General features: G+C 46.4%; 1 protein-coding gene across 3 annotated transcripts in view; it reads right to left on the bottom strand.

The window, feature by feature from the left end:
• Positions 1–25,226, bottom strand: part of sycp2l (synaptonemal complex protein 2-like) — a 291,748-nt gene that overhangs the window by 192,526 nt on the left and 73,996 nt on the right. For all 3 annotated transcript variants that reach the window (XM_085988796.1, XM_085988797.1, XM_085988798.1), the window contains one exon: positions 22,865–22,910. In XM_085988796.1, the coding sequence (XP_085844922.1) occupies positions 22,865–22,910 (46 nt within the window). The remainder of the gene's footprint in view (positions 1–22,864; positions 22,911–25,226) is intronic.

The raw sequence follows: 25,226 nt of genomic DNA, 5'->3' as shown, positions 1-25,226 counted from the left end.
GAGGAAGAAATATGCAAACAAATTAGGGAAATGAGTAAAAAAACAGAATAATCATCCTGGGGGATTTCAACTACCCCAAAATTAATTGGGCAGAAGATGTAGGCAAAGGGGATAAGGGAATGGAATTCCTACAATAGTTACAGGATTGCTTTCTAACCCACTAAGTAAGAAGCCCGACAAGGGAGGATTCGTTACTGGATCTAGTAATGGAGAATGAAGCACAGCAGGTAAGAGAAGTAAAAGTAAAAGGAACTTCTAGGCAATAGTGACCATAATATAATACGCTTGAAGATAATAATTGAGAAGGACACAAGTATGGCGAAGACCAGGGTAACAAATTGGAGAAAAGCCAATTTTGAGGGGCTGAGAATAGAACTTGGGAAAATAAAATGGACAACAATATTGGCAAACAATGATGCAGAACAGCAATGGGAAACATTTAAAATGATGTTTAGAGTCCAGGAAAAATATATTCCGCTAAAAAACAAGAACACTAACAAGTCACCATGGATGAATAAAAACATTAGTGAAAAATTGAGGGTAAGGAAAGGGGCATACACTAAGTACATGGACAGCAGGGGAGAGCATGACAAGGAAGAATAAAGAGATATTAGGAGAAAAAAAATTAGAAAGGCCAAGAGGAACTATGAAATTAAATTATCAAGGAACATAAAACAAAAATGGTAAAATATTCTACAGGCACATAAATAAAAAAAGTTATGATGGGATTAAGGCTATTGAGGGATGGTCAGGATAAAAATCCACAGGCAGCGATAGTGAAATGGCAGAAATATTAAATAATTATTTTGCTTCAGTATTTACCAGGGAGACAGATCAGAAGATGAGATTAGAATGAGATTGCATTTAAAAGAGAGGAGAAATATTAAATAAACTAATCAAACTCAGGATAAAGTCCCTGGTCTGGACGGATTACATCCATGCATTTTAAAAGAATCTAGGGAAGAGATAGCAGAGGCACGATTACACATATTTAATAATTTGTTAGAAAAAGGTATAGTGCCAGAGGACTGGCGGATAGCTAACGTAATACCTATATTTAAGAAGGGAGATAGAACATGTCCAGGGAACTATAGACCAGTCAGCTTAACATCGGTAGTAAGAAAAATAATGGAATCCCTAATAAAAAGGAGAAAAGAGAACATCTAGAAACCAAAAATATAATAATGAATAGTCAGCATGGATTTCAAAAAGGGAAAGTCTTGCTTGACCAACCTCATTGAATTCTTTGAAGAGGTAACAGAGAGAGTAGACAAGGATAATGCAGTAAATGTAATTTATCTAGATTTCCAAAAGGCTTTCAATAAAGTACCACATAACAGACTAATGAAACATAGAAGATAGGAGCAGGAGTAGGCCATTCGGCCCCTCGAGCCTGCTCCGCCATTCAATGCGATCATGGCTATCATCCAAATTCAGTACCCGGTCCCTGCTTTCTCCCCATACCCCTTGATCAATATATCCAACTCCTTCTTGAATATATTTAATGAATTGGCCTCTACTGCCTTCTGTGGTAGAGAATTCCACAGGTTCACCACTCTCTGGGTGAAGAAATTCCTCCTCATCTCCGTCTTAAATGGCTTACCCCTTATCCTTAGACTGTGATCCCTGGTTCTGGACTCCCCCAACCATCGGGAACATCCTTCCAGCATCTAGTCTGTCTAGTCCTGTTCGAAACTTATAATATTCTATGAGATCCCCTCTCATTCTTCTAAACTCCAGCGAGTACAAGCCCAGTCGATCCAATCTCTCCTCATGTGTCATTCCTGCCATCCCAGATATCAGCCTGGTGAATCTTCACTGAACTCCTTCCATGGCAAGAACATCCTTCCTCAGATAAGGCGACCAAAACTGCACACAATACTCCAGATGTGGCCTCACCAAGGCCCTGCAGAACTGCAGCAAGACATCCTTGTTCCTGTACTCGAAGCCTCTCGCTATGAAGGCTGTTGTGTATTTTGAATGTGTATTAGAATTGTCCCACATGGGATACCCTAGTGGTGTTTGCAATGCACTATGAGAAACGTAGTGCATTGAGTGAAGAAGTACATTGTAAATAAAATGGCCTTTAACTAAACTCTCCACCCCCAGAGTCCTTCTTAACTGTTATATAAGTAAGGGTATAAAACCCCTTGAGACACAACAAAACTGGCGACGAGGACAACTGACTAGCGCATCACTTTGCACTGGAATCGACGATGTTTAAAGAAGTTCCTGTCTTTTCTTAATGGCGCGCCCGCAGTTTAGTGCTGATGCAATCGCCTCGTAAAGGTGGCGGTTCGTGTGTTACACAAATAAGAAGGGGGAGAGTAACGATAGTGAAATAAAGTGGAGGAAAAGGACTGTAAAGATTTAAAAAAAAGAAAACAAAATGGCTATGCTAACCGGAGCGTTTGGACCATTTGATGAAACGGCGGAGCAATGGACTGCTTATACAGAGCGTTTCGGATTTTTCGTGACTGCAAATGGCATTAAAGATGACGTGAAAGTGGCAACGTTCCTCAGTGTGATTGGAGCAAAAACATTTGGCTTGTTACGGAGTTTGATGCACCTGGATAAGCCCGGCGCTAAGACATATGATCAGATTGTGGAAGTTTTGGAAACACATTTCGCACCCAAGCCGCTGCTGATTGCCGAGAGGTTCAGGTTTCACAAACGAAACCAAGGGGAGGGTGAGTCCATAGCCGAATATGTTGCAGTGCTAAAGAAGCTAACTGAGCATTGTGAGTTTGGTGAAACTCTAAATGACACTGTCCGTGATAGGTTTGTGTGTGGATTAAGATGTGAAGCAACACAGACGCGCTTGCTCACGACTGACAAACTGATGCTTAAATCAGCAGTGGAGCTCGCTGTGTCTATGGAGTTAGCAGCTAAAGATGCACAGCTGTTGGGGGCTGCAACAAGAGTGCACAGGGTAGCAGCTACACCGGATAAGCATGCAAGGGGCATCAGAATGTGTTACAGATGTGGAAGGTCAGGTCATCAGCCATCTGACTGCTGGTGTAAAGACCTGACCTGTCGGAAATGTGAAAAGAAAGGACACATTGAACGTGTGTGTAAAGGGCAAAGCAAACAATCCTACACAGAGACACACAAAAACAAACAAGGAAACACATCCAACTGGCGTTCTAAAAAGAAAAACCTACACATGGTGAAACAAGAACAGGAAGACAGTGACACAGATTCTGATGGGGAGCTGAATCTCCATGTGTTAACGGTGAATGGAGCTCATCAGGCTATGGAGTCACTCCACTACTAGAGGGAATACCGGTCAAAATGGAGCTGGATACGGGGGCCGCTGTCTCCTTGATTTCAGAGAAGCTATTCAAAGAAAAACTGAACCACCTATCACTGACGCCGGCCAAGCTCATCTTAAAGACCTACACTGGGGAAACAGTCCCAATGCTGGGTAAGACGGAGGTCAAGGTGGAGCTTAATGGACAAACCGTGATGCTGCCAATTTACGTGGTCAAGGGTGACTATCCATCCCTGATGGGCAGGCCATGGTTGGAGAAAATTCATCTGGATTGGAAAAAAGTGAATGCGGTGTCAGTCGAAGAGGCGGGGCTAGCGGCAGTGTTGACAAAGCATGCGGCTGTCTTTGACGGAGAATTGGGGAGTATGAAGGGGATTACGGTCAAACTGAAGGTGAAGCCTGACAGCCAGCCACGATTCCTGAAGGCCAGGAACGTTCCCTACGCCCTCAGACCAAAGGTGGAGGCTGACCTGGAGCGTCTGGTCAAGGTAGGGGTCCTGGTGCCGGTTTCGCACAGAGTGGGCCACGCCCATGGTACCAGTGATGAAGAGTGACGGCGCGGTTCACTTATGTGGAGATTTCAAAGTAACAGTGAATCCTGTGCTCTCAGCTGAACAGTACCCCCTCCCCATCATTGAAGATCTTTTCACGGGTCTAGCAGGCGGTCAGAAGTTTGCAAGATTGATCTATGCCAAGCCTACTTGCAGATGCATGTAGAAGAGGACTCACAGAAGTCCCTCACCATCACCACCCACAAGGGCCTCAACAGGTACTGCCGCCTACCCTTTGGTATAACGTCAGCACCAGCATTGTTTCAGCGGGCTATGGACCAGATCTTAAGCGGCATTCCAGGGGTACAATGTTATCTCGACGATATCCTTGTCACAGGAAAGGATGACAACGGGCATCTGCAGAACCTGACGAAGACACTGGGAAGACTTGAAGAATATGGCTTACGCATGCGCAAGGACAAATGTGAATTTTTCAAGCCATCAGTGGAATACCCAGGCCATGTCATCGACGCGGACGGCCTACACACAGCACCTTCGAAAGTGAAAGTCATTGCCGACGCTCCTGCACCTACAAATGTCGGCCAGCTGCAGTCATTCTTAGGTCTCCTGAACTATTACGGAAAGTTTATTCCACAGCTGACATCACTGTTGAAGCCATTACATGAGTTGCTGTGTCAGGGCAAGGCCTGGGCGTGGACAAAGGAGTGCAAAGCTGCATTCAAGAAAGCCAAAGCAGCTTTGACTGACCCCAGAGAGTGTTTGCAGTGTATGTAACCTGTACTACCTTAAGAGGATACCTTAAGGTGAAGGACTACTTTTTAACAGCTCCTGTACATTGTAGTACCGGTAGTGACCACACCGGTATATAAACCCTGTGGAGTAATATGTATCTCAGTTCCCGCTCTGACCCTCAATCACTAAAGACCTGTTTAGTTACTCTCTCTTGTCTGTGTCGTGTTATTCATAATAACTGCACTTGTAAACACAGACTCAACAGTGGCGACGAGTCTGATCGAACCTAGCAGCAGTTTTGCATCACCTCCCCCAGTACTGAATCTGGGGTACATTGGAAGGAGGCTGCATCCTGGAACACGGGCATTGACCAAGGGCATCCGCCCTCAGCATCCTGCAGAGCGGTGCATCGCAAGGGAGGCCATCGAGAACCGGGCTTGGGTTTCTGGCCACGAAGTCCAGCATAAGGGCTGGCTACAGGTAGTGCGCAACCCTTCCAAAGCAGCGGCGGGTAAGCCCGATCGAGCGGCAAGACGGCCGAGCTTGTCGGAGGGAGAAGGGGAGGAAAGCATAGAGGGCGGAGAACAAGACCGCAGCTGGTGTCAGGGGCCGGACTGCAATTGTGGGGCAGAGACGCGCAGCAGCCAGAAAGGCGCTCCATTGCCACGAGGACCGCAGAAAGCGGCGTGGCAACAACAACAACAGCAGCTCAAGGAAGCACACATACAGGGAAAAACAAGTGCAGGAAGGACCGCTGTGAGGTGTGGGCAGCAGCAGCGCAGGAAAAGACGCCATCTTGAGCCAGCGGAGAAGAAGACGAGCGCGGGAGCCGCCATCTTAAATTTTAAAAATATAATATCCGAAGGGAAAGAAACTCAGCTAGGATGCCGAAAACAGGCAACATTACTGCATTCGACAACGATGTGGAAGATTGGTCCACTTATGTGGAACGCATCGAAGTTTATTGTAGAGCGAATGAAGTGCCGGATGATAAGAAAGCACTAACCCTATTAAACTTGATGGGTGCGAAGATGTACGGGTTATTGAGGAACCTGGTAACCCCAGATAAACCAGTAGAAAAAAGTTTCACGGATATTGTTGCTATCCTGCAGGAGCACCTAAACCCTACACCGCTGCTGATAGCAGAACGATTTAAATTCTACAGGAGGAATCAGCATAAAGATGAGTAACGCTGATTACCTTACGGAATTACGCAAGCTATCAAAGCACTGTCAGTTCGGAGCAGGACTGGCAGATTCCCTATGGGACAAATTCGTCTGCGGTCTACTGAGCGAAGGAACCCAGAAAAGGCTACTCTCAGAGAAAGAGTTGACACTGGACAAGGCTTTCAGCGTGGCCATATCGTACGAAGCAGCAGCACGGGGAGCTGCGGAAATACAGCAAAAGCCACCTGAATTCAGCACCAATGAAATGGCATTGGGTGCAGTAAAGTGCTATCGTTGCGGTAGGACAACGCATGACCAGAACCAGTGCTGGTTCAAAGACAAAGAATGCAGGCAATGTGGCAAACTTGGTCACATAACGAGAGTCTGCCGGTCAGGAAAGAAGACCAACAGCAAAAAGTCACCGCAGGAGAAGTACAAAAAAGTACATAAAGTGACAGAGAACAGTTTGGATGAACAGAAGACTGATTCAGACTCCAGCAGCAAGGAACTGGGTTGTCTGAAGATACATAATGTGGGCAACACAGCAGACCACCAAACTATCTGGGTCATGCTCAAGATAGCAGGAGTCCAAGTGAAGATGGAATTGGACACAGGATCGGCCTTAACGGTCATAAATAAGTGAGACTACAAAAGGTTATTCTCGCACATTCCCGAGGGATACGAAGATTGTATTGAAAACATACACGGGGCAAAAAGTATACCCCAAAGGAAAAATAAAAGTAAACGTGGTCTACAATGGTAAAGTAAGTCAGGAAATGGACTTATATGTGTTACCTGATGGAGGTCCGCCACTACTAGGACGTGAATGGATCCAGAAAATACAACTGGATTGGCATTCCATACGAGCACTGACTGTGGATGCCAGTAAGGAGGACAACGTCAAACCTAGACGACTGTCCAAAATCTTAGACGATGCTAAGGTGGTGTTCCAACAGGGACTTGGGACACTGAAAGGAATTACTGCAACCATCAAGGTTGAAGAAAATGCAAGCCCAAAATTTTTCAAAGCCAGACCGGTGCCTTATGCGATACGACCTGCTGTGGAAGCAGAGCTGGAAGGGTTAGTGTTGTGTATGTACCTTTAAGGGAATAACTGGTCTCAGACTGCAGTACCAGCAGTCACCACCCCTGTATAAAAGGCCCTAGCAGGCTTCTGTAGTTTCAGTTTCCAGGTTGTCTCCATTCAGTAAAGACTTGTTATAATCAACTCCTGCAGTCCGTGTCTCAATTATACACGGACATAATACTGGCGACAAGTAAGAAACGAACTTACCTGCAACTTGGCAGCACCTCAGATGACGTTATTGAAGGTCGGAGCCAGAAGAAAAAATAAATAAATAATCCAAAGAAACTCGAGAAACGGGCGTCGACCGTGGGCAGCCGCCCTCCAAATCATCGAATTGAAAAGTGCAGGAGAGACTGTCGAGAGCCAGGCTTGGTCTCCAGTCTGTGGTTTCCCAGCTAATCGGGCTGGTGGCAGGTAGTGCACTGATCCTTCCTGGGCTGCGGCGGGCTAGAGCTCGATCGGGTGGCTCTGCAACTGGGCCGGGCAGCGAGTCGGGAAGCAAAGAGAGGGAGGGTGGAGCACACGGGCAACGTTCGGACCTAAGAAGAGGGAGGGAAGTGTCCCAGAGGGTCCGCTCCACGACGGGAACGGTTCTTCAATTAACGGAGCAAATATTGAAGCGCGATAGAAAAATAAAAGTACCGCGGAGAGCGGCGTTGGCAGCGGCGGCGGGAAAGCGTGGGAGGCGCCATCTTAACTCGGCGGGGAAGAAGGAAAAGCGCGGGAGGCGCCATTTTGATCCATCGGGGACGAAGGCAAAGCGCGGGAGGCGCCATCTTAGATTTTCAAGATGCCAAAGACTGGCAATATCACTGCCTTCAATAATGCAATGGAAGACTGGACCACGTATGTGGAAAGAGTCGAGGGATATTGCGAGGCAAACGAAATAGCCGGAGAAAAAGGCATAGGTATTGCTAAATTTAATGGGCGCAAGAACGTACGGCCTATTGCGGGACCTGATTACTCCAGCCAAACCGAAGGCGAAGAGTTTTAACGAAATTGTTGCTATCCTACAGGAACACCTAAATCCTACACCGCTGCGGATAGCAGAAAGATTTAAATTCCACAGGAGAAATCAGCATAAAAATGAGAACAATGCTGATTACCTCATGGAACTACGCAAGCGATCAAAGCACTGCCAGTTCAGAGCAGGACTGGCAGATACCTTACGGGACAAATTTGTCTGTGGACTCGAGGGAAGGAACCCAGAAGAGGTTACTCTCAGAGAAAGAGCGGACGCTAGATAAGGCTTTCAGCGTGGCAGTATCGTACGAAGCAGCAGCAAGGGGAGCTGCGGAAATACAACAAAAGCCACAGGATTACGGCACCCACGAAATGACACGGGGATTTGCAAAATGTTATCGCTGCGGCAGAACAAACCATGACCAGAAGGACCGCTGGTCCAAGGACAAAATATGCAGGCAATGCGGAAAGATGGGACACATTGCACGAGTTTGCAGGTCTGGGAAGAAGACCAATGACAACAAAAAGGCTACTAAGGAACCGTACAGGAAAGTACAAAAGATGACGGACAGTACAAAAGATGACGGACAGTAGTTCCGAAGACCAGATGAGCGATAGTTAATCCGGGAACAAGAGACTAAGCTGTCTCAAACTTCACAACGTAATCGCAAAAGAGGATCACCGAACCATTTGGGTCACCCTCACGATAGCAGGGTCCCAAGTCAAAATGGAATTGGATACAGGATCAGCTCTAACCATCATGAATCGACGAGACTACGAGCGGCTATTCTCACACATACCCTTGAGAGAGACATCCATTGTCTGGAGGACGTATACGGGGCAAAAAGTATACCCCAGAGGAAAAAGGGTGCCTGTCGAATACAACGGCAAGAAAATACGGAAATTGTATCTCTACATTCTGCAAGATGGTGGACCACCGTTATTGGGACGTGAATGGATCAGAAAGATAAGTTTAGACTGGCACTCCATTCAGGCACCGACGGTGGCTGGTAAAAAGGATGACGACATCACTCCTGGACGATTGTCAACCATCTTAGCTGACGCCAAAGAGGTATTTCAACAAGAACTGGGCACTCTTAAAGGCGTAACCGCCTCGATAGAAATAGAGGAGAATGCAATTCCCAAGTTTTTCAAAGCAAGACCGGTACCATATGCAATTCGCCCAGCCGTCGAGGCAGAGCTGGAGAATCTGGAGAAGGCAGGCGTGTTATCTAAGGTAGACTGGAGCAAGTGGGCAACACCCATCGTTCCTGTCATGAAGAAAACGTTAAACAATAAGTCTTAGGAGCCAAGGAAGGTTCGCATCTGTGGGGACTTCAAGGTGACGGTGAACCCAGTCCTTCACACAGTACAATATCCTCTTCCAAGGATAGAAGATATCTTCGCCTCACTATCTGGAGGGAAGCGTTTTACAAAAATTGACCTAGCACAAGCATATTTGCAGATGGAGGTTGAAGAATCCTCCAGGAAGTATCTCATGATAAACACTCACAAAGGTCTTTACCAGTATAATCGACTGGTATTCGGAGTAGCATCAGCTCCGGCGATATGGCAAAGAGCGATGGAGCAAGTCCTGCAAGGGATTCCGGGGACTCAGTGTTACTTGGACGACATCCTAGTGACAGGTGAAGATGACAGTGAACACCTTGCCAACCTAGAGCAGGTGCTCACTAGACTACGTGAACATGGGCTACGAGCCAATCGCCCTAAGTGCGAGTTTTTTAAGAGACAGATATCGTATTGTGGCCACGTGATTGACGAAGAGGGGTTGCATAAGTCCCCTGACAAAATTGAAGCGGTAGTTAAGGCTCCAGCGCCTGAAAATGTGTCGCGACTGAGGTCATTCCTCGGATTGGTGAATTACTACCATAAGTTTTTGCCGAATTTGTCCACAATTCTGCATCCACTGAACGCCCTACTACGAACGGGAGTAGCAGGGAAATGGAGCGATGAATGTAAGCGGGCCTTTAAGAGTAAGGACCTAATCACTTCAAGAGAAGTATTGGCTCACTACAACCCATCACTACCGATAAGACTGGCGTGTGATGCGTCTCCCTACGGTGTTGGGGCGGTGCTGTCACATAAATTCCTTGATGGTTCAGAGAGGCCGATAGCTTTTGCGTCACGCTCATTAACTTCAGCCGAGCGTAACTACGCCCAGATTGACAGAGAGGCCCTCAGCCTGGTGTGGGGGGTGAAGAAGTTCAATCACTACCTGCACGGTCAGAAATTTACTCTACTAACTGATCATCAACCGCTCGTCTCCATTTTCAACCCTCAGAAGGGCGTACCGATAATGACGGCACAACGGCTATAGAGGTGGTCCCTTTTCCTAGGGGCTCACCAATATGACATCGAGTACAAAGGAACTAAACAGCATGGGAATGCTGATGGATTGTCGTGCCTACCGTTGCCGACGGTGGAAGAAGAACTGGCAGTGGATCCAGTGGAGTTATTCCACTCGACTATAGTCGAATGTCTCCCTGTGATGAATGCAAACATAGAAAAGGAAACACGAAATGACCCGACACTCTCCTGGGTCTATGATTTAACGGTGAAGGGATGGCCAGCACATGGCGAACCACTGCTGCCAGCATTCTCGCCGAGAAGAGAACAGCTGTCAGTGTGCAGAGGAACCTTGATGTGTGGATCCAGAGTAGTAATTCCACCCAAATTGAAGGATAGAGTGCTCAATGAGCTTCATGAGGGTCATCTGGGAGGGGTAAAAATGAAGAACTTAGCCAGAGCGTTTGTGTGGTGGCCGGGAATCGAGAGAGAAATCGAAGAGATGACCAAGAGCTGTACAGGATGCCAGAAGGTCCAAAACGCCCCACCACAAGCCCCTCTACATCCATGGGAGTGGCCCTCATCTCCATGGCAAAGGGTGCACATTGCTTTTGCTGGTCCCTTTATGGACTCGATGTTTTTAATTGCGGTGGAGGTACATTCAAAGTGGCCAGAGGTAATAAAAATATCCTCAACCACCACAGAAAAAACTATCACAGTCTTACGAACCATATTCGCCAGGAATGGGCTGCCTGAACAGATTTGCTCTGACAATGGACCACAGTTTGTGTCTGAAGAGTTCCGGGGGTTCTTAAAGAACAATGGTGTTAAGCATTACACATCCACCCCATATCATCCAGCCACTAAATGGATTGGCTGAGAGGTTTGTTCAAACATTCAAGGAGGCTATCAAGGCAATGTGTAATGAAGATATACCCCTACAACACAAGGTGGATAACTTCTTGTTTGCCTACCGGAATACGACACATGCGGTTACCAACCAAACTCCAGCCATGATGTTCTTCAATCGAAGGCTACGATGCCGCTTGGATTTGGTTAAGCCAAACGTCAGAAGAGATGTGGAGAACAGGCAGTTTCAGAATATGAATGAAAGGCCGACCAGGAGTTTTAAGATAGGTCAACCAGTTTTGGCCCGGGACTGCCGCACAGAGAAATGGCAGCCAGGAATGATCTGTACACGGCAAGGACCTCATGTATACCGTGGACATTGGAGAGAGCATTGTAAGACGCCATGCTGACCAGATTCTAGAGCCACTGGAAAACGTCAACTCCACACCACGATCTGATACACCTGGCAATGAAACCGAAGTACCAACTGCATCTACCGCAGAATCGGTGATATTGGAAGCAGACAAACCAAACGACGACATTGATCCCGACTCAACCTTGCCAGAAGAACCTGATATCCCAAAGAGGCGTTATCCAGACAGAATCAGGAAGCCTCCTCAAAGACTGAACTTATAATTGCTTAACTTCAACCAATGTATCTAGCAACCGTAATTGTAATTAGTTATTATTTAGTTGTTAAATGAATGTTATGTACTGTTTATCTAAAAAGGGGAGGAATTGTTGTGTATGTACCTTTAAAGGAATAACTGGTCTCAGAATGCAGTACCAGCAGTGACCACCCCTGTATAAAAGGCCCTAGCAGGCTTCTGTAGTTTCAGTTTCCAGGTTGTCTCCATTCAGTAAAGACTTGTTATAATCAACTCCTGCAGTCCGTGTCTCAATTATACACGGACATAATAGTTAGAACGTTCAGGAGTACTGTCCAAAATGGACTGGAGCGAGTGGGCTACACCCATTGTTCCTGTCGTGAAGCGATTGTTGAGCAACACGCCTGGTGAACCTAGGAAGGTTCGCATCTGTGGTGATTTCTAAGTCACTTTTAATCCAATTCTTCACACAGTGCAATATCCGCTTCCGCGGATTGAAGATATCTTCGCTTCGCTATCTGGCGGCAAGCACTTCAAGGTAGACCTGGCGCAGGCGTACCTGCAGATGGAAGTTGATGAAGTGTCGAGACAGTATCTCACGATCAACACGCATAAGGGCTTATATCAGTATAATAGGCTGGTTTTTGGAGTGGCATCGGCTCCGGCTATTTGGCAACGGGCCATGGAACAGGTCTTGCAGGGAATTCCAGGGACAGTGTTACTTGGATGACATCCTGGTTACAGGAGATAACGATAGTGATCACCTCACGAATTTGGAACAGGTGCTCATCAGATTGAAAGAATATGGGCCAAGAGCTAATCGCCAGAAATGCGAGTTTTTTCGGAAGCAAATTTCGTACTGCGGCCACGTTATTGACAAGGAGGGGTTACTTAAGTCCCCTGACAAGATTGAGGCAGTAGTCAAGGCTCCAGCACCGGAAAATGTGTCACAGTTGAGGTCGTTCCTCGGGCTGGTTAACTACTACCACAAGTTTTTACCAAATTTATCTACGGTGTTACACCCACTAAACACCCTCTTGCAAACGGGAATACCATGGAAGTGGAGCGATGACTGTAAGCGGGCTTTTCAGAAGAGCAAGGCGTTGATCACATCTCAGGAAGTGTTGGCTCACTTTAACCCAACGCTACCTATTCGGTTGGCTTGTGATGCATCTCCCTATGGTATCGGGGCGGTGCTCTCACATAGGTTTCCAGATGGCTCGGAAAGGCCAGTCGCTTTTGCATCCAGATCATTGACCTCCACTGAGCGCAACTATGCTCAGATAGATAGGGAGGCCCTCAGCCTCGTGTGGGGAAGTGAAGAAATTTAACCACTACCTGCACGGACAACAGTTTACACTGCTGACAGATCATCAACCATTGGTTTCCATATTCAATCCTAAGAAGGGTGTTCCGGTAATGACGGCGCAGAGGCTTCAGAGATGGTCCCTTTTCCTAGGGGCACATCAATACGATATTGAGTTCAAAGGTACAAAGCAACATGGTAATTCTGATGGGCTGTCGCGCCTGCCGCTACCTACAGCGGAAGAGGCACTGGCAGTTGATCCTGTCGAGATATTCCACTCGACCATCATCGAATGCTTGCCAGTCACCAATGCGGGTATTGAGAGAGAGAGACCCGAAATGACCCGACACTGTCTCGGGTCTACGATTTGACGGTGAAGGGATGGCCAGCACATGGCGAACCACTGTTACCAGCATTCTCAGCCAGACGAGAACAGCTGTCCGTATGTCAAGGAACACTGATGTATGGAACAAGGGTGGTTATTCCTCCTAAATTACGGGAGAGAGTCTTAAAAGAATTGCATGAAGGTCATCTGGGGGGGGGAAGTCAAGATGAAAAGCCTTGCTCGGGCTTGTGTGGTGGCCAGGTATAGACAAACAAATAGAGGACCTGACAAAAAGCTGCTCAGGGTGCCAAAAAGTTCAGAATGCACCTCCAATTGCACCGCTGCATCCGTGGGAATGGCCTTCAGCTCCATGGCAACGCGTGCATATTGACTTTGCAGGTCCATTCATGGATTCCATGTTTTTGATAGCAGTAGACGCACACTCTAAATGGCCAGAAGTGATCAAGATGTCGACCACTACCACTGAGAAGACGATTGCAGTCTTGAGAACTATATCTGCGAGGAATGGATTGCCCGAGCAAATTTGTTCAGACAACGGACCACAGTTCGTGTCAGAAGAATTCCAGAAATTCATGAAAACGAATGGGGTGAAACACTATACATCTGCCCCATACCATCCGGCTACAAATGGGTTGGCCGAGAGATTTGTACAAACATTCAAAAAGGCAATAAAGGCCATGTGTGAAGATCATATTCCACTACAACACAAGGTGGACAATTTCCTAATGGCATATCGAAACGCCACGCATGCAGTGACAAATCAAAGCCCTGCCATCATGTTCTATAACAGAAGGTTGCGGTCCCGGTTGGATTTGTTAAAACCCAATGTGAGACGGGAAGTTGAACACAAGCAATTCCAACACATAAATGAAAAGGCCACTCGGAGTTTTGAAATAGGACAACCAGTGTTGGCCAGGGACTATAGAAATGATAAATGGCAACCTGGAACAATGTGTGCACGGCAGGGACCTTTGATGTACACGGTAGACACTGGGGAGAACGTAATACGACGTCATGCTGACCAACTTGTGGGATCAAGAACAAGGGTCAACCCCATGTCTCCGGCAGAGACACCAGTTGAAGAATTTATTGAGCCTGTAGCATCTACCTCGGACTCAGTTGTATTAGATGATGTTGAATCCATAGAAGATCAATTGAATGAGTCACCCCAGCAACGGGAACAAGAGATCCCTGAAAGGCATTATCCGGCACGGATCCGGAAGCCTCCTCAGAGACTGAACCTTTGAATATTCATTGTGTGTAAATTGTATATATGTACTGTATTAATGGGGTGTCCACTGTTAATCTAAAAAGGGGAGGAATTGTAGTGTATGTAACCTGTACTACCTTAAGAGGATACCTTAAGGTGAAGGACTACTTTTTAACAGCTCCTGTACATTGTAGTACCGGTAGTGACCACACCGGTATATAAACCCTGTGGAGTAATATGTATCTCAGTTCCCGCTCTGACCCTCAATCACTAAAGACCTGTTTAGTTACTCTCTCTTGTCTGTCGTGTTATTCATAATAACTGCACTTGTAAACACAGACTCAACAGTGGCGACGCACTTTGACCCATCGTTGCAGATTCAGCTGGCCTGTGATGCGTCGCCTTATGGCGTCGGCGCAGTCGTGTCCCACATCTTTCCCTCAGGCGAAGAGAAGCCGATTGCATTCGCGTCAAGGCGGAGGTGAAATACCCGCAGATCGAAAAAGAGGCTTTGGGCATCATCTTTGGAATCAAAAAGTTCCATCACTACTTGTTCGGAAGGAAATTCACCTTGTTGACGGATCATCGTCCTCGGACATCGATCTTTGGTCCACACACAGGAATACCCTCTCTGGCAGCATGCAGGATGCAGCGCTGGGCGCTGATGTTAAGCGCTCACAATTACAACATCAAATACTGGAGGTCAGCAGCACATGGCAATGCGGACGGATTGTCAAGACTTCCGCTGCCTGTGCCCTCTGAAGGCTGTGAGCAGAAGATTTTCTACTTTGACATGGTGAGCAATGCCCCGTCACGGCCCGGCAGGTCAAGAAAGAGACCAGAGTGGACCCTACGCTATCCAAGGTGCTGGATCGGGTGATGCGAGGAGACAGATCACGGGCGTCAGATGCACCAACTGAGGTCCTACCTTACCTGTCAAGAGGGAAGGAGTTGTCTGTTACGTCAGGATGCCTCCTTTGGGGCATGCGAGTGATCATACCACCAAAGCTGCGGAAACATGTCCTCAACGAGCTGCATTCAGGACATTATGGTATTGTCCGGATGAAGGAGCTGGCACGAAGCTACTTCTGGTGGCTCGGTCTGGATCATGAAATTGAAGTTGAAGCGAAATCATGCCCATCATGCGAGACAACCAGGGATACGCCAAGAGCAGCACCACTGCATCCATGGGAATGGCCGGCGACACCGTGGCAACGGATCCACCTGGACTTCACGGGACCAGTGGAAGGAGCGATGTTCCTGGTCGCGGTGGACTCCCATTCCAAATGGCCGGAGGTTGCAGTAATGGCCACTACCACTACGGAGAAAACCATCGAGACTCAGATGTTCGGGCGATTTGGTCGCCGGAGCAGATCGTAACCGACAATGGAACACAGTTCACATCCCAGGAGATGGGAGGAGTTCCTCAAGAGCAATGGAATCCAGCACACGTTCTCCGCGCCTCATCATCCATCCACGAATGGATTGGTGGAGAGATTTGTCAGAACACTGAAACGCACGTTGAAAGCGGCAAGAAGTGATGCACCTCTAAAGCAGCGCCTGAATGCTTTCTTGCGGAATACCGAAACACGCCTCATGCTACGACTGGAGCATCTCCTGCTTACCTACTCATGGGAAGGCAGCTATGGACACGCCTTGACCTGCTGAGGCCAACGTCCACAGAAGCAGTGGTGCACGCCAATCAGCAGGATCAAGTCAGCAGACGAGTTCAGAGGTCCAAAGAATGACACTTTGTGGTGGGGGGCAAAGTCCTCGCGCGTAACTACACCACCCTGGAGCGGTGGGTCCCGGCTACGGTCATTCAAAAGACGGGCCCCGTTTCATACCGAGTCCGCATCGGAGACGACCAAACATGGAGACGGCATGTAGGCCAGTTACTGCCAAGACAGTCGCCACAGGTAACCCAAGAAACAGAGGATCAAGGACCTGCTGGGGGCTCCAGCAGGGACTGGTCGTCCGACCCAGAGACAGTGGCACCATCCACTCTTGTGCCATCGAGGGAGGAAGCCACGCCTGCAGGGTCACGGGTGAGCCAGCCAGAGCCTGCTCCTGAGACTAGGCGTTACCCCCAAAGAGAAAGGCAGCCTCCAGAGCGCCTTAGTTACAGTTAGTGCTAACCGGTGTGCATGGGGCAGAATAATCCCCAGGGTTAGCGGAATGTAGAGGCAGTCTACCCTCTCTTCCAAAGTTAGTCATTTTCAGTTATTCTGTTTTGTGGACATTCTATTTTAAGGGGGAGGAAATATGTTGTGTATTTTGAATGTGTATTAGAATTGTCCCACATGGGATACCGTAGTGGTGATTTGCAATGCACTATGGGAAATGTAGTGCATTGAGTGAAGAAGCATTGTAAATAAAATGGCCGTTAACTAAACTCTCCACCCCGGAGTCCTTCTTAATTGTTGTATAGGTAAGGGTATAAAACTCCTTGAGACACAACAAAGGCCAAGATGCCATTTGCCTTCTTAACCGCCTGCTGCACCTGCATGCTTACCTTCAGCGACTGGTGCACAAGAACACCCAAGTTTCGTTGCACTTCCCCTTCTCCCAATCTATTGCCATTCAGATAATAATCTGCCTTCCTGTTTTTGCTACCAAAGTGGATAACCTCACATTTATCCACGTTATATTGCATCTGCCATGCTTCTGCCCAATCACACAACCTGTCCAAATCATCCTGGAGTTTCTCGGCAACCTCCTCACAGCACACACGCCCACCTAGCTTTGTGTCGTCTGCAAATTTGGAGATATTACATCTAGTTCCCTTGTCTAGATCATTAATATATATAGTGAATAGCTGGGGTCCAAGGACCGATCCCAGCGATACCCCACTAGTCACTGCCTGCCACTCGGAAAAAGACCCGTTTATTCCAACTCTGCTTTCTGTCTGCCAACCAGTTCTCTATCCAAGTCAGTACCTTGCCCCCAATCCCATGTGCCTTAACTTTACACGCTAATCTCTTATGCGGGACCTTATCGAAAGCCTTCTGAAAGTCCAAATACACCACATCCACTGGTTCTCCCTTATCTATTTTACCAGTTACATCCTCAAAAAATTCCAGTAGATTAGTCAAGCACGATTTACCCTTTGTAAATCCATGTTGACTTTGTCCAATCCTGTCACTGTTTTCCAAGTGTTCTGCTATTACATCTTTTATAATGGACTCTAGCATAAGGTCAGAGTGCGGAGTCAGGAGACAAGTAGCAGAATGCATAGCTAGCTGGCTTCAAGACAGAAAGCAGAGAGTAGTGGTTAAGGGTAGCTGTTCAGAGTGGCAGAAAATGAGAAGTGGGGTCCCACAAGGATCAGTGCTGGGACCACTGCTGTTCACAATTTAAACTCTGGAATCAAAAACACAATTTTTTTTTTTTTTTTTTTTTTGAGGGGGGGGGGGGGAAATAGTCAATACGGAGGAGGACTGCAACAAATTACAAGACAACATTAATAAACTTCAAGGATGGGCATATAATAGGCAAATGAATTTCAACACAAATGTGAGTTATTGCATTTTGGTAAGAAAAATAAGGAGGTCACATATTACATGGAAAATAAGAATCTAAATGGGATAGAAGGACAAAGGGATCTCGGAGTACAAATACACAAATCTCTACGTAGCGATGAGGTAATCAGGCCATAAAAAAAATCAAACCAAGCACTAGGGTTTATTTCTAGAGGTATAGAATTGAAAAGTAGAGAAGATATACTAAAGCTGTATCGAACCTTGATTAGACCACACTGGAGTACCATGTACAAATCTGGTTGCCATATTTTAAAAAGGATAGAGGGGCACTGGAGAGGGTGCAAAAGAGATTTGCAAGGATGACACCAGAAATGCGAGGGTATACATCAGGAAAGAATGAACAGTCTGGGTCTCTTCTCTTGAAAAGGTGACCTCTTAGGGTGACCTAATAGAGGTCTTCAAAATTATGAAAGGATTTGATAAGAGTAGACACAGAGCGAGTGTTTCCACTTGTAGGGGGAAGAGCAAAACTAGAGGCCATCAATAGAAGATAGTCACCAAGAAATCAAATAGGGAATGCAGAAGAAACTTCTTTACCCAAAGAGTGGTGAGAATGTGGAATCTCTACCACAGGGAGCAGTTGAAGCCAATAGTACAGAGCCATTTAAGGGAAGGCTAGATAAACATGAGGGAGAAGGGAATAGAGGGTTATGCTGATAGATTTAGATGAGGAAAGGAGGCTCGAGTGGAGCATGAACACTGGCATGGACTGGTTTGGCTGAAAGGATATACAGCACAGAAACAAGCCAATGTAATCAATTGTCATTTTGCCATAACACTGTACAAGTGTCCATACTGTGCAGTGTCGGATGCAGAGATTCAAAGAAAGGAAGGCAAATACGCTGAGAAAGTGGACCAAATTAATTGACTTCAAGGAGGATATAGACAGGCTGGTGGAATGGGTGAACACATGACAGATGAAATTTAACACAGTAAAGTGCAAAGTGATACATTTTGGTAGAAAGGAGGAGAAGAAATATAAACTAAAGCGTACAAGCCTAAAGGGGGTGCCTGAAGAGAGACCTGGGGGTATATGTGCACAAATTGTTGAAGGTGGCAGGGCAGGTTGAGAAAGCAGTTAAAAAAATCTTACAGGATCCTGGGCTTCATGAATTGTTTGGAGCAATCTCTGTAACCAGTGTCACCTCATTGGAGCAACCTCTCTCACCATTGACAGATTGCTTCTGTCATCTCAACTTCAGCTGCCATCTATTCGATCAGCATCGGTGCTCTTGAAAAAAATCTCACCTTGGTTCTCAGAATCCCACCATGATCAGCTCCAACACCAGCAGCACTAGCCTTCTCCGCAATCATCTGATGCTGTACAGGACATCAGCACCCGACCATGGCCATGGCCACATTTACTTCACTTGATGCTGTACACCCTGGCTGCCATATGATGCGCCAGCTTGGCACCACCCCACACCAACACCATAAAGCATCCCTACAATGCCCAAGCCATTCCTTTCACAATCATGACCATTGTGGGGGGTACCGTTAGGTCTTACCATTCACTGCAACTCACTGAGCCACTTCCAAAAGGTGTACACAAATCTGTCCAAGAACGCAGAGTTGAAAATAAAGATTTCAATGTTTGATAACACATCAACAGAAACTTTACATGAACATTGGCGATAACACCCAACTGCCTACATTTGTGTGTTGTTAGTTGATATGATTGGACAAGGATGAGGGTGTGTGTGCAATGTGCAACCAGGCTGTGTTGGTCTCTTTGGGGGGGGGGGGGGGGGGGTGCAGGTCTCTTCTGCCCATGGGAAGGGAAGAGGACCTCCGTGTGCTGTGACTCCTTCCATAAGCATATGGAGGGAGTGATGGGAGAGCCTGGGTGCAGCCGTGCACCTTTGTGCAGTGCTTGTCAGTGTTTGCAGCACCTCAATACTGTAGAACACAGACAGCACAACTGTCAAAATGATTGTGGACATGGTCCCTTTAAGGAAACCGGCTGATGACGCGTCATCAAATGACATAATCGGACCCGCTTCCTATTAATTGGCCAGGAACCTCACAGGGCGGGCTTAACAAGCCTAATCAATGGAAAATCTTGTTGGAGGCCGGGATCGAGACAGATGTGGTGTTCCCACATGCCACAGGCGTTGCCTACCGAGGTTGGAAAAATCCAGCCCATGGTGTGGCAATATTGGGCCAGAAATTACTGTAGCCGGCAAACGAACAGCCCATGCCCATTTAATTTCAGAGATTTTTGCACTGGAAGTTGCTGAAGTTAGAGATCCAAAATGGCAGGGCATCTGGGACCTGTGTCAACAGGGCAAGCAACTCTGTGTCTTAACCAATCAGATTGAAGTATTATGAATGAACAGCACAATGTCTGAACCAGGAGTTGTCAGTTAGAATTCAATGTCAAATCATTTACAGAAAGTGAAGTAAAGATAGGGAAAGAAAGATTGGATTGAGAAGGGGGAAAAAAAGTTTTTTAAAAAATTATTAATTTTAAATTTTCAACAATTAAAATCTGAAGGAATGAGAATCCACACAAGAGTTAATTTTCAGTAGCAGGGACGTTGGTTGATTTGTAGTAATTAAGATGTATCACGCCATTAAAAGGGGTATTAGACTGAAACGGACAAGCCCCAACATTCTACGGTGAATTTAGTCTGCATCTACCATGCAAGTACAGGAACCTCATGCCATTCAATACATTTAAGTGGGGAGTCAGACAGCGAGATGCCTTTTCGCGCAGCTTATGGAGGAGGGGTGCAGCTCGGACAGCAACTTCCAGATTTTCACATTTAACTGTGCATCGCGAGTTGCCTGAAATTGCCGTTTGATTTGCGTATTAAACAGTCAGCACCGTCGGCCTCACCGTTACTTTTACAGTAATTTCTGGCCCAATAGATTTGAAAATCCCAGTTGCAGGAAGTGGTTACTCAAAGATTATAGTTGTTAATTTATTACTGTCGTAAAGATTAAACAACTGGAGTTTGAACGAGGCACATTTGAACATTGGCCCATGTTGCCCCTGTTCACATCAAGTCAACCAATACCAGACACCAAGGACTGCAGAAAGCAGTATTCTTTTGCGAGAAATTACAATCCTGTTAACATGGTAAGGCTGCTTCCAAAAATATTTATGCTTTTACTTTACCATGGAAGGAAACTGCACTGTATACACCCGACTAAATAAACAAACTAGTAACTGCTTCGGATCCTTTGTAATTTGATGGAGGCGAAACGTTTCCAGGATAATCACCATCACAAAATTATTGCAACAAATTTCAGAGTAAATGATAAACAACACTGTGGAATACAACTTGATTTTGGCTCTCTGTTTTCCAAGCCAATCTTGATGCAGTAAATCATGATGCTGCCAGGCCACCAGTGCCATTATTTTTTCAGCTGGCTTAAATGCAGGAAAATTGCGACCACCATTGATTTGAATGGGGGCAGTGCTAATGATAATTATCTTTAAACTGTTTTTGGCGAGGGCAACAACGGAGTGGTGCAAAAGTCGCAGGAAAATATGGAGTCACTTACTCCACAATTTTCTCTTTCTTTTGACATTTATGTGCCACAATGGCACATATGCCCAGGAGAATGTGTGTGACTGGAAGCCTGTGTCCAGTGGTGTACCGCAGGGATCGGTGCTGGGTCCTTTGCTGTTTGTAGTGTACATTAATGATTTAGATATGAATGTAGGAGGCATGATCAGTAAGGTCGCCGATGACATGAAAATTGGTGGCGTGGTAAACCTCAGGCTACAGGATGATATAGACGGGTTGGTCAGATGGGCAGAACAGTGGCAAATGGAACTTAACCATGAAAAGTGTGAGGTGATGCATTTTGGGAGGACAAACAAGGCAAGGGAATAAACAATGAATGGTAGGACCCTAGGAAGGACAGAGGAACCTTGGTGTGCATGTACATAGATCCCTGAAGGCAGTGGGACAGGTAGATAAGGTGGTTAAAAAGGCATATGGGATACCTGCCTTCATTAGCTGAGGCATAGAATATAAGAGCAGGGAGATTATGATGGAGCTGTACAAAACGCTAGCTGGAATACTGCATGCAGTTCTGGTCACCACACTATAGGAGGGATGTGATTGCATTGGAGAGGATGCAGAGGAGATTCACCTGTTACCTGGGCTGGAGCGCTTCAGCTATGAAGAGAGACTGGACAGGCTGGAGTTGTTTTCCTTACAGCAGAGAAGGCTGAGGGGGTAACTGATTGAGGTGTACAAAATTATGAGGGGCATAGATAGGGTAGATAGAAAGGAACTTTTTCCCTTAGTAGAGGGGTCAATAACCAGGGGGGCATAGTTTCAAGGTAAGGGGCAGGAGGTTTAGAGGGGATTTGAGGAAAAACTTTTTCACCCAGAGTAGTTGGAATCTGGAACTCTCTGCCTGAAAGGGTGGTAGAGGCAGGAACCCTCAACATTCAAGAAGTATTTAGATGAGCACTTGAAACGCCATAGCATACACGGCTACGGACCAAGTGCTGGAAAATGGGATTAGAATAGACAGGGCTTGATGGCCGGCGCGGACACAATGGACTGAAGGGCTTCTTTCTGTGCTGTATAACTCTATGACTAAGAATGAGGAGAGGCAATATAAACTAATGGGTACGATTCTAGCAGAACAGAAAGGCCTGGGGGGCATATGTGCACAAATTGTTGAAGGTTGAGAAAGCGATTAAAAAAGCATACGGGATCCTGGGCTTCATAAATAGAGGCATAGAGTACAAAAGCGCCTAAAACATGTCAAATTAACTTAAATACGACAACAAAACTGGGAATTTTGTGCTAAACAAATTTTCAAATCATCAAAAAACTTGGAAATTTGAAACATAGGTGCCAGTGCACATATCCATGTACACAAACACTAATGACACCCAACAAAAACAGTTTTTTTTTAAAAAAGGAATAATATATTTTTGGCATAATTCGAACACCACCAAATTATTTAAAGAAACTGAAACCTCCTTACCTCATTCAGATCAAGGAATGCTGAATTACATGGATAGGTGTAAACTCTGCAAAACCAGATGAAACATTAAGTGAATAAAATCACAATTTAAAATAGACAGAAAAGCTATGTACATCAAACTCAGAAGGGATTTTAAGACGAAATGTTCATGCTAATCAATTAAACAATATGTGAAGGTTATATTTACGTTGTTAATGCATGGGAACAGCAGAAGGCCATTCAATGAGATCATGGCTTTCTTTTATTCATTCACGGGATGTGGGCATCACTGGCAAGTACTCTGTGCTTTAGGTAGGGAAATAATGGCAATTCTAGACAAAAGGCATGGGGATGGGGTAGAGCGGGAATATGGTATTAAGATAGAGGATCAGCCATGATCATATTGAATGGCGGAGCAGGCTCGAAGGGCCAAATGGCCTACTCCTGCTCCTATTTTTCTATGTTCTATGTTTCTATATATTCCCAAGTCAGGATGGTGTGTGACTTGGAGGGGAACTTGGAGGTGGTGGTGATCCAATGTGCCTGCTGCCCTTGTCCTTCTAGGTGGTAGAGGTCGCGGGTTTGGAAGGTGCTGCCGAAGAAGCCTTGGCGAGTTGTTGTAGGGCATCTTGTAGATGGTACACACTGCAGCCACGGTACGCTGGTGGAGGAGAGGGGGAAGGTTTAAGGTCGTGGATGGGGTGCTAATCAAGCGGGCTGCTTTGTCTTGAATGGTGTTGAGCTTCTTGAGTGTTGTTGCAGCTGCATTCATTCCAGGCAAGTGGAAAGTATTCCATCGCACTCCTTACTTGTGCCTTGTAGATGGTGAAAAAGATCTGGGGAAGTCAGGAGGAGAGTCACTACCCAAATACCCAGCCTCTGACCTGCACTTGTAGACAGTGACCCCCAGGATGTTGATGGTGGGGGATTCAATGATGGTAATGCTGTTGAATGTCAAGGGGCGGAGGTTAGACTCCTGTTGGAGATAAGTCATTTCCCGGCATTTGTGTGGCGCGAATGTTACCTGCCACTTACCAGCCCAAGCCTGAATGTTGTCAAGGTCTTGCTACATGCAGGCACGGATTGCTTCATTATCTGAGGAGTTGCAAATGGAACTGAACACTGAAATCATCAGTGAACATCCCCACTTCTGACCTTATGATGGAGGGAAGGTCGTTAATGAAGCAGCTGAAGATGGTTAGGCCTTGGACATTACCCTGAGGAACTCCTGCAGCGAAGCCCTGGGGCTGAGATGATTGGTCTTCAACAACCACAACCATCATCCTTTGTGCTAGGTATGACTGCAGCCAGTGGAGAGTTTCCCCCCGATTCGCATTATATTCAATTAATCTAGGGCTCCTTGATGCCACACTCAGTCAAATGCTGCCATGATGTCAAGGGCAGTCACTCTCACCTCTGGAATTCAGCTTTTTTGTCCATGCTTCGACTCAGCGGTTTCTCATCACATGGAATGCATATCACATGGAGTAAATCAAATTGGCTGTAGACTGGCATCTGTGATGGTGGGGACCTCAGGAGGAGACCAATATGTATCATCCATTCGGCACTTCTGGCTGAAAATGGTTGTAAACGATCAACCTTGTCTTTTGCACTCACGTACTGGCTCCGCCAACATTGAGGATGGGGATGCTCATGGAGCCTCCTCCTCCTGTTAGTTGTTTAATTGTCCAACACCATTCATGACTGGATGCGGTAGGACTGCAGAGCTTTGATCTGATCCGTTGTTTGTGGAATTGCTTGGCTCTGTCTATAGCATGCAGCTTCCACTGTTAAGCATGCATGTTCCCTAGGTTGGCACCTCATTTTAAGGTATGCCTGGTGCTGCTTCTGGCATGCTCTTCTGCACTCCTTCGAACTAGGCTGTGTTGTCTGGCTTGATGGTAATGGTAGAGTGAGGGATATACTGGGCCATGAGGTTACAGTTTGTGGTGGAATACAATTCTGCTGCTGCCGATGGCCCACAGCGCCTCGATGGTTAGTCGGTTCTGAATCCATCCCATTTAGCATGATGGTAGGGCCATACAATATGATAGTGTGTGCCCCCCAGTGTGAAGATGGGTCTTTATCTCCACAAGGACTGTGTAGAGACAATTGATCACTCCTACCAATACTGTAATGGACAGATGCATCTGCGACAGGTAGATTGGTGAGGACGAGGTCAAGTAGGTTTGTCCCTCATATTAGTGTCACCAGTGTTAGCTGTGGTTCAGCTGGTAGCACCCTCGCCTTGGAGTCAGAAGTTTGTGGGTTCAAGTCCCACTCCAGGGACTTGAGCACTAAAATTTAAGTTGACATTCCAGTGCAGTACTGAGGGAGTGCTGCACTGTCGGAGGTGCCATCTTTTGGAGGAGACGTTAAACAG

This window comes from Somniosus microcephalus, chromosome 5 (assembly GCF_052327205.1).
Source record: "Somniosus microcephalus isolate GS21.2 chromosome 5, FLI_Smic_1.0, whole genome shotgun sequence".
NCBI lineage: Eukaryota > Metazoa > Chordata > Chondrichthyes > Squaliformes > Somniosidae > Somniosus > Somniosus microcephalus.
This window is presented reverse-complemented; position numbering and strand designations above follow the sequence as displayed.